At 37.6% G+C, this 10,838-nt stretch overlaps 1 protein-coding gene across 1 annotated transcript; it reads right to left on the bottom strand.

Moving 5' to 3' along the window:
* Positions 1-593: 593 nt before the first annotated feature.
* LOC104210889 (ATP-dependent zinc metalloprotease FTSH 9, chloroplastic-like) lies at positions 594-10,187 on the bottom strand. Its single transcript, XM_009759854.2, has 13 exons — positions 9,192-10,187; positions 7,077-7,142; positions 6,854-6,988; positions 6,659-6,724; positions 6,125-6,310; positions 5,951-6,037; positions 5,759-5,872; positions 5,497-5,621; positions 5,303-5,411; positions 4,022-4,147; positions 1,964-2,284; positions 1,724-1,847; positions 594-1,292 (listed from the first exon to the last, which is right to left on the bottom strand). Exons 1-13 carry the CDS (start codon positions 10,005-10,007, stop codon positions 1,165-1,167), a joined length of 2,403 nt encoding a protein of 800 aa, XP_009758156.1. The 5' UTR covers positions 10,008-10,187; the 3' UTR covers positions 594-1,164.
* Positions 10,188-10,838: the final 651 nt, after the last annotated feature.

The raw sequence follows: 10,838 nt of genomic DNA, 5'->3' as shown, positions 1-10,838 counted from the left end.
AACCTTCAAGAAGCTAGTACACAAGATTGGATGTGAAGGCTCAAGGATGTGAAATGATGCTCTCATCAGGGCGAGTTTAATGCGCCTTGCACTCTTTTTCCCTTACAAAATTTTTGTCCTACTGGGTTTTCCTTGCAAGGTTTTTAACGAGGCAACCAAAAGGCGTATTGTTAGATATGTGTACTCTTTTTCTTTTTCTAGAATTTTTTTCCCATTGGGTTTTATTTTAGTTAAGGTTTTAACGAGGCACATTACTTATTGAGTAGACATTCAAGGAGGAGTGTTAAGAATAGAATTGTAATTAGAGTAAATGTCTATCTTATAAAGAGTTTTACTTTGTGGCTAATTCATTTTCCCCCTATAAATAAAGGGATCTTACCCCATTGTAAATCATCCCAAAATTCAATAAGAATTTCCCCTCTCTTTCTCTACAATATTGTCTTCTTCTTTTATTGTTTTCATCACAACAAGTACAAAAAGACATTTAATTGTCACTTCATCATCTACTTGGTTTAGAAATCTCTCCTGCACTTACAAGTCTCTTTTTAACATTTCACCTCATCAAATACTTCCAATTTACAAAAACATAGGGCTGTAAGAAATCTAATTAATAAGACAAAACTATCAACATTTACACAAGTCAATAATTATGGCAGCCTAGTGATACTTTTGTCCCATAATCACAAAGATTACATTGTCTACACAGTTTTCATCTCTCACAACATCAGAACATGGATTACTTCTTTGTAAGATGAAGTACAGATGTATGGTACAATATTAAGTATTGATTCTTGTAATTACCAAAATAATTGCACATGTACAGGTGATGTAGAAGAAATATACCAACAGACATCACTTCGATCACGAGCCTATTTTCCTTCCACTTCTAGGATCAAGAAAACTCTTGATTAGATCTTTAGTATACCCCTGCTCTTTAAATTACCAACCTGTGATTGTGGTATTTAACAGCAGGATTTATAGGAGTTAAGTAGCTGTCAATTACCTTAGTAACACATACAAAATCAAGCTGGCCGGATGCCAGCACGCCGTGTCCATCTGGTCCAGGAATATTAGCTTTGTTTTCCTTAAGAGGAAAGATGATGACGTGGAAGTCCTCACTCGAATTTCCTTTTGATACAGATGACTTGGTTAAGCTTGCAGCTGTCATCCAGAGCTTGCTTGCAATGGAAGTAAAGACTCTTGCTTGCCCTTAACAAAAAAGTTAAGTTCTGCCGGTGCAACAACCATGCTCAACCATTCTTGTAGTTCTTCACCTTCTACTTTCTCTTTCTCTGAGGTGGAAGAAAGAGAATATTAAAGTAAGATCTTCATTGTTAATCAACATATAAAATAAGATTCTCTTAGCTAAGTTTGTTAAATTATTTGACTATCTCATCTTAAAGCTTAAGCGGTTAAAAAGAGTGCATTTCTATTTACTTAAAAGTATGATTCGACACACCCCTGCACATGCAAGCATGATTGTTTTTCATGTGCTTGGCACATGAAAGTTACTTATGATAATGAGTTACAGTGAGAACCATGTTAAATTGTGTGAGCATCTCATCTAAAAGCTTAAGTTGTTAGAGAGAGCACAATTTTATTTACTTAGTATGTTTAAACAAGCTTCAATGTAGAATCATTGCCCTATGAAGATGCTAAAAGAAAGCAATACTAAAGAATATCAAAATGTTAAATGGTAAGTAAAAGCATCATTAAGTATTACCTTCCAATTGAGCTCCCAACCCCTCAAGAACTGTGGGATTAGCACGTACAACACAAAGTGCAATATCAAGTGCAGACTGTAGTAAGGCCTTGACCTCTTTTTGAACAAGATCAACAAGATGCCCCTGTTGGAATAATTTTAATTTCAGTTCTGTTAAGGAGGTCGTTTTCTTAAGTTAGAACCCAAAGAATTAGAGCAGAAGAAAGCAGATATCATGAGAGTGGGAAAAGCAGAAAATACCTGATCCCTTCCCCAGGGCATGGATCCACTATCATCCATTCCACCACTGGAAAGAGTTGCCACTGAAATAGGGCCAATGGTTTCATTAAGACCGTATTCAGCCACTGCCTTGTAGGCCATGTCTGTTGCTCTGCGTATATCGTCAAGAGCACCTGTAGATACACGTCCAGAGTACAATACTTCTTCCGCTGCACGTCCACCAAGAAGAGTGACCAATCTTCCACGTAATTCATCAACAAAGAGCAGATATCTGTCCTCATTGGTTGGAGGAATATAAGTAAATCCTAAAGCCCCTCCAGATCTCGGCAATATGCTTAGCTTCTGATTAACGAGAAAAGGAAGCTGTTATTGAAACCATAACTGCAATATTCACAATTATGTACAAGAAAAGCAATAATTGCAGTTTCAGATGAGCAGAAGCAGCAAAATACTCATTTTGGTAAAAGCCTTTAAGGATCATGCACCGATATAGCAACGGCTGACTTCACTTGGAATATTTCAAACGAAAAGGAGCAAACATATTGAGAGACCTTTGCAGGAAGACAACTTTCAGAACCATGTTGGTATTGTTCCATTGAAATAGAGATACATTTTAATTGAAGGATAATCGGGGGAGAAGATAATAAACTAACCGGTGCCATCAAGATCAATAAAGAGAGGGAAGGGGAAGTAACGAGAAAAATGTCTTTAGATGTCTCATTCTCTATTTACTAGCACCAAAATCTTGGAATACTTTACCTTACCTACTCAACCAAAAAACTACATAATGAAAAACATCAGGCAGCCCGGTGCACTAAGTTCCCGCTATGCGCGGGGTGCGAGGAAGGGCCAGACCATAAGGGTCTATCGTACGCAGCCTTACCCTGCATTTCTGCAAGAGGCTATTTCCACGGCTCGAACCCGTGACCTCCTGGTCACATTGCAGCAACTTCACCAGTTACGCCAAGGCTCCCCCTTCATATAATGAAAAACATTAAGGAAAAAAAAACCAGAGCTGCTTGCCACAGAGGCCTAAAACCTTTTAGCCAGTGCATACATTTCCATGAATCTGGAGAAAGACAGAAAAGAGAGAGGGAAGGAGAACCTTACGTTTTTTCCTGATAACTAAGATTGCTTATCCATATATTCTTCCAGCTTTGCCTCATTAGGTATAATAGAGGTCAAGTAATAAGCAGCGTATTGACTTGTATTCAAGTCTGACATCAGAACCAAGTCATTTCCTATTCCTTATCAAATAACACCCACTTGTTTTTCTTTTGTGGGATAAAGTATTAAATCCAGACACTGATATCTTTCCGCTCTGGACATTTTTATCACTTAACTAGACACCAAAAAGTCACTATTTCCCATTTTCTATTTTTTACTTTATTTTGCCATAATAACAGTTATACTACATCAAGAAGGATAGGTCAGAGCAGTGTCCCCAGGGCCTAGCTCAAGTGGCAAAGGGTGGTGAATTTGTGTCTTAGGTCACAGGTTCAAGCCCCCACACCATACAAAGCAAAGCTTGGTATTTAAGTGGAGAAGGGTAGAGGGACGGGCCCATTATCCACCGAGTTTCGAAGGCTGCGGTTGGTCCAAAGGATCGGCCCCAGACGGATTTCTCGGTCATAAAAAAAAAAGGATAGGTCAGAGCAGTGACATTGATCAATGATCCTAACTGTTTTTTAATGCTCCATAACCCAAGAACAAGCAAAACCATATTAGAATTTAGAGGTCCCATGCTAAATGCAAAGGAGAGGTCTTGCTGATGTATTATGTCTCTGGAAATGGTTAAATACCAGGCTATTCAAGACTTGCAGACGTGCTGATTTTCCTTTTCTGAAACATGTCACACTCTAGAAATTCTAAATATAGAGTAATTCTATCAGAGAGTTTTCTTCCTTTTTCTTGTTTTTTTGGTTTGGTTTGTTGTGGGGGGGGGGGGAGGGGGGATCGGTTCCTTTTATCAGATGTTACCCAGTGTGACACAAAACCAGTCAACTAAATAAATAATGCGAGCTTGTAGTAAATCAAGAAGAAATAAACTTTCTCAGAGCAAGTTAAAATAATGATTACCTCAACGCGTGGCTGCCCAGAAAGAAGCTTAGCAACAGCAGTCCCAACAACTGCATGCCCTGCTTCATGCCTTGCAACTACAGCCTTCTCACTGCCCTGCAGCTTGGCAGTCTTCTTCTCAATGCCCTGAAACATTGAAAATGAAGCTTGTAAACCTGAATGGAATTGGTGAACAACTAAAACATACAAATCAACTGACATAGCAGAGAATGATCAAGAACAAGAAATACTTTATCATTTATTTTCCTATTGACCAACAAACCAGCAGTACTAGATTGAGCATGGGGGAAACAAACTATAACTTGTAGGGCATCTAGAATTTCCGAGAGTTAGACCTTCAACCTTGTTGGACTTTCCTGGACAATGCTCTTCCTTACATGGGCTCTTAGAGGGCAGTCACTATTCCCCATCATATTCAAGCTTTTTACAATTTTGTTATACAAGATCCATAGACATAAATTGAGCAATATGTAATTTCACTCAAAACCAAAGACTGCTCTGTACTTCAAGTTTGGCGCACATGAAACTAGAAGACACTGGTCCTGAGTTAAAAGAGGGATCAAATGAATCTTGACTCAGCCAATTCTACCATTGCCGCTAATGTTAGGAATGTTGAAGCTTGCACATGTTCCTCATTGCTGACCGTTATATTTTAACTGTATATAAAATTCTGTTCATTTAGAACTATCAAGGTCTAAAACATTGAAACATAGCACCCAAGTGTTGGCCTAGTGGTCAATGAAGTAGGTTAGAACCATGAGGTCTCAGGTTCAATTTGCCAGCGGAGACAAAAAGCACTAGGTGATTTCTTCCCATCTATACAAGCCTTGGAGGATAGAGTTAACTGGTACCTGCTGCTGGTAGGAGGTAGCAGGTATCCCATGGAATTAGTCGCGATGCGCATAAGTTGGCCCGGACACCACGGTTATAAAAAAAACAGTGGAACATACACATTCGAAGTTTAAGGACCGATAAGATGCACCTCTTCTCTGAATCAATGACAATCCAAGTTTATTAAAATTATCATATCATAGAGCCTAAAAATGTAAAATCCTTCCTAGTGGGCTCTTGTTCAAGGGAGAATACTTAAGATGGATTTTTTTTCTCATAACAAGCTTCTTATGTGTGCCCACTTAGATCTTATTGAACTACAAGCAGCAATATTCGAGGATATAGCACATGAGAACGGAGAAACATAGTCTCATGTAATGCAGAAATAGTAATGGTGCACGCATGTCACTCAGCTATTAGAGCATTGTTTTGAGAGGGAAGAAATGATACCGCAATTGAACGCTCAACAGCTTGAATGAAATCTTCTTTTTCAACTACAACTTTATTCTGCCTTCCTGCCAACAAAGCAGCTTCATTCACTAGATTTGCAAGGTCTGCCCTGTACATCCCCAAGATGAACAGTCAGCCATAGAAACACCATAGATGAAATTGAAAGCTTAAGAAAATCAGAGAGGAAGGATTACCCCGTGAAACCAGTAGTCATAGAAGCGATGTTGCCAAGATCAACATCTTGTGCCAGGGGAAGTTCTTTCTTGGAGACATGTACATTTAGGATAGCTTCTCTTCCAGCCCTATCAGGCGCTTCCACCTTGAAACAAAAACTTGCATCACCATTTCCCTTCTATAGGAGTTGTTGTATGAGGAGGTCATGACCAATGTTCCAAATCATGGACAAAAGCTTTATAATAAATGAAATTTCTATTCCAGCAGAGGACAGATACAAACCATCACTACACGATCAAATCTTCCAGGTCGGCGAAGAGCAGGGTCTAAAACATCAGAGCGATTTGTTGCTCCAAGGACAATTACAGCAGAATTACTGTCAAATCCATCCATCTCCTGTTGATTATTGTAAAATATTAATTTCTTATGCAAAACTGAAGTGATGTAGCACATAAAAAAATCAGCACATCTTACAGTGAGTAGTTGGTTCAGTGTCTGCTCTCTTTCATCATTGCTTACAATGCGGAATTTACCATCACGGCTTTTTGCCACAGCATCTATCTGCACATCCGGGGAAAATGGACACACTTTTTATTAGGATATTTTGAGTTTTGAGAGGAAGAAGGAAAGAGGGAAAGCAGAGGCTACCTCATCGATAAAAATTATTGAAGGTGCCTCCTTCTTTGCCCGTGCAAACAGGTCCCGGACGCGTGATGCTCCCATACCAACATACAATTCTACAAACTCACTTGCAGAACAACTGATGAAAGGAACCTCAGCTTCCCCAGCGACGGCCTTTGCTAGAAGTGTTTTTCCTGTCCCCGGAAGACCTACCTGCAAGAAGTTAAAGCTACTTGAGCAATGTGTACACTAAGAAGCACAAAGATGATAACTAATCAAAGGGTGTCCCCAAGTAGAATGGTCTACGAGTCAATAGTCGCATAACAAAATTAGCAGGAAATAATGATGTAATTTAGTTATAGAGGCATCACAAAGTGATATGAAGGGATAGAGAGAGAATCCCTTCAGGAAGACAAAATAACTAAATAAATAAAAACCAGAAAGCAGAAAGTTTCAATGAGTTATGATTAAAAGCCTCCAATTACTGTATCAGTACTCTTGCAGCTTTTCACTTTGATAACGATCTAGCGGTCCCATTACTATGTTGAATTTGAAACTCACCAGTAGAACACCACGAGGAGGACGTGCACCAAGCCGTATGTACTTATCTGGATTCCTAAGAAATTCCTGGAGAAAATAGCAGTTATAAAAGACCACAATAATGAGTTATAAACTATTCAATATTTTAGGTATCACAATGCAGCACTCGTGAGGAAATATTGCTAAGAGAGTTCACCAAATGAAAATGAAACATACCACAATCTCTTCTAGCTCCTCCTTAGCCTCGTCAACACCTGCAACATCAGAAAATGTGATAGTTTCCCCAAGTTCAGATACTTTGGCGCCACCTGAACCCCCTGACTTGCGATTTCTGAGCTGACCAGCTGTGCTCTGTAATTAGGCAGCCACAATAAAGTAGGTGATGTATTCATAAATATGGTGGATATGGGAATTGCCACAAATATATTCACAAATATACCTGAGAAAAGTTTACTGGGAAGCGATGAAGAAGCCCTGCTAGTACAGCAACATAGAATAAAGCTATCTGCAAAATCAAAAGTAAAGTTAGTTTTTAATTCCAACTTTGAAATATTTTTCATTTGATATTGTCATTTGTTCCCTCTAATACAACCATGCCTCCATCCCAAGCTAATTGGGGTAGGCCATATGAATCCTCAATCTACATTTCACTCCATTCGAACCCTGTTTCTTTCCAGTACTTGATAATTCGGAGTTCTCTAACACTAGAGATGCTCTACATATTCTGACACACAAATCTCTAAACATGTTTAACAAAAACATGGACCTGATGTAACTGCACCAATATAACTAAACCTTAATCTCAACTAGTTGGTATACATTATCTTTCGCTTTTATTGTGTTTTATTTTGCACGGACTCTGCTTGGATTCTCAAAGGTTTTAGATTTTTTAAACTTCTCCACATGGTTTTAGGTTCACCACTTCCCTTTAACAAATTGAATAATCATTTGTTTCACATCATCGGAGCAGTTAACTTGGAGATCTTCATAATACATGAACAAGATCTCAAATAACATTTTTTCATTTTATCATCGGATATGGTCATTTTTTATCTTGTTTAATCTTATAGATTGCACATCCACTCTCATATAAGTTGCTGGTCTTACGACCATGCTAAAGAACATGCGTTTTGCTTTTGTAGACATCCTCCCATGGCAGAACATTTTCATCATACTCACGTTCCATTGTTTCAACCATCCAATTTCAATTCTATGTGTTACATCGTCATCTATCATAACATTGTCCTGCAAAATTCAGCATAAATATCTGAATTATCTGCATTTGGTAACCACCATCACATCTACTCTCTCATTAGCTTCATTCTTCTTGTACCGGCTAAACTTGCAGTGAGTTGTTCTTACTTCTAGTTATTCCAGATTTCTTACTCCCTAAAGTGCTTCTCCATGTTCACTCTTCTCCAGATTTCTTACAACACCCTTGCTAGCTTCGTCAGTTAACACAATATCATCTACAATTAGCATACACCATGAGTATCATGTGTACAATTGGCATAAACCATGAGACATTATCATGTGTACCTCTGGTTCGCTTATCCATAACCAGTGTAACAATAAAGAGCTCAAAGCAGATCTCTGGTTGAAACCCACGAGTATGGAAGACTATTATAGTGAATAATGAAATAACATCAGAAAAAAGGGAAAAAGGAAAAGAATATAGACGGCTCAAAAATATCATTTTGGTGAACCATCAAACTGCACTCCGGTGGTTTCTCCAAAATCTCTAAGTCAAGTCATCTCAATCAAGTAACAACTCATTGAGAATCCATATACAGAATGTCTGGCTTCAAATAGAGCACCCTAAACACTGCCTAAATGAGCTTCACATAACTGGTCCTAAATCCAAATAAAAGAAGAAGGTTGAGATAGGTTAGCTGACTCTAACCAGTGTGGAAAGAAGTCCAGTTGATTAAATGAAATAGAACGCGCTAGTAGACAGAGAAATACCTTAAGTACCATCAAAGCTCAGTGAAAAGAGATATTAACTACATGACATAAAGGCAACACAACATTTTTCTTCCAACAAAGGTAAGAACAACTTTTCAGTTGGTATAGTTATAACTACTTCATTTGTGGCAATTTCAGAAAGACAAAATCAAAAGCAGTGAAGTTACAATTAGTAGCATTTAGAAAGATTGAAGAAAGAACTAAGACATTCTAAAGATAGCTGTTGAGGAAGCATTAGATTTCTAAATACCAGTCCATTTCCAAGCTAGCTCTACGGGTTGTTCTATTCTACTATCTGGTGTTACTGCTCCTTTTGTTGTGTAACAGATGAGTTTAAGTTCTGTGCATTGACAGTGTACAAACTTTTTACACCATCGGTTAAAATTGACCTACAATATGGTAACTTGAAAACTAGAGTGGAACTTGTTATAACTGGTTAAATTGAACTATCCAAAAATAATTTACACTGATAACGCATATAACTTAAATCCTATACAGCTATAGCAAGTGAACATGCAATGTGTAAGTATACCACTTAATATTGCATAACAACAATATGAACTAGAAAAGTTGTTCATCAAAACCTTACCAATGCAGAATTCAAGAAACCACCAGACCTTTTATCTGGAGAACCAAACTCAACATCATTTTCAAGCATTTTCTCATAAGGGGTCTTTATATCAATTGGTCTTGTCGTCGTATACACAATTTTCTTTGTAGGACTCACACTCCTTAACAATGCCTCAGATTCTTGCAACTTACTATCCTCATTATTCTCTACAACAACACTACTACTACTCACTTCACTTTTCAACTTAAACATAATATGTACACCATCAACCTCAACTTTCTGCACCTGATTACTATTCACCTTACTCAAAAACTCACTGTAAGGTACACTAATAAAACTTGTCGGGGCTCTAGGGTCCGACCCGGGTAAAGGCAGACCAGGTCGGAGCAACCTCATAACAAACATCACAATCCCCAATTGCAACAACAAAACCCCAATCTCTTGAGCCTGTACTATCGGCTCCCACCTCAACTTCCTCCGCTTTGACCACCAACTGTCCTTCCGGCCTGGACCCGACCCAGGAACTCGACCCGAGCCCGTATCCGAACCCGGATTTTTCTTGCTGTTTTCAGCTGAAGATTCGGTTTTTTCCGTCGAATCCGAATCTTGCTCGCATGACCCGTTAGCTCGGGCAAATATTTCACGTTTCTTCACTAAAAATTGAAACCCATTTAGGGATTTGGAAAATACAACAGCGTGTGGACGAAAAGGGGAATTTTTATTGACAAAAGAAATGGTTTTTTTTTCGTGTAAAAAACCGTAACGATTGCAGAAGAAAGTGTGTCTGTACAAATACTTGGTATTAAACTGAAAATTTAAGGAAATTTGTGCCATTTGAGAGGAATTTTCAAGGAAAAATTTTGAATTGAAAATTTGCAGATTGTGAGAACTTATATTTTCCCGGCGAGCACTAGGAGAAGAAACGATGGCCGTTGGATTTGGGAAGTCGGTTGTTTTTGACCGTTAAATTGATGTCTTGTTTCGTGCTCTGTGTTATTGGTGTTATCCGATTTTTGCTTGGGATTGTCCCAACTCCCATGGAAAGTTGATTTTATGTATACGTGCGACACAAACAACCAAGGGAAAATATATTTAAATAAAATTGAGAATGATTTAATTAAGAAAAATGGTCAAATATGTTTTTCTACCATTCGAGATTGGTTTAATATTACTCTCGCCCTTACAAAATAGTCACGTTTATACTAAAGTCAAAATTTAATATGGGCCTAAATAAGATTATTTTTATTTAAAATCTATTCTTCTAACTTTTTAAGATACAAAATTGTTAATAACTTTTTTATAATCGATTTTTTCTAATAATTCATTTTCAATTGATAATATATATCAATTCATCGTTTAATCTTTCTTAAAAAATTATTGACCTTAGATAAGATTTTATAGAGCAATAAAACTTTAGAACTATTGGAAACTTAAAATTATTGTTGAGCACTTGAACTAATGATATCTTAGAGAAAAGAATGTAAGTAAGAATGTCAAAGAGAAAGACTGATAAGAAAGATTGACTTGGAGAAATTAAGGAAGAGAGTAAAAATTTTACACGATATCTAATGAAGGAGTAAAAAGTAAAAAATTAAAACGTTAGGAAAACTACTCATCTTCCCTTCCGTAGGTAAGTTAAGTTATTACTTTATTTATATATCAAAG

The sequence above is a fragment of the Nicotiana sylvestris genome, chromosome 2 (genome assembly GCF_000393655.2).
Source record: "Nicotiana sylvestris chromosome 2, ASM39365v2, whole genome shotgun sequence".
NCBI lineage: Eukaryota > Viridiplantae > Streptophyta > Magnoliopsida > Solanales > Solanaceae > Nicotiana > Nicotiana sylvestris.
Note: the sequence above shows the minus strand (reverse complement) of the source record. Positions and strands in the feature narration are given on the sequence as shown.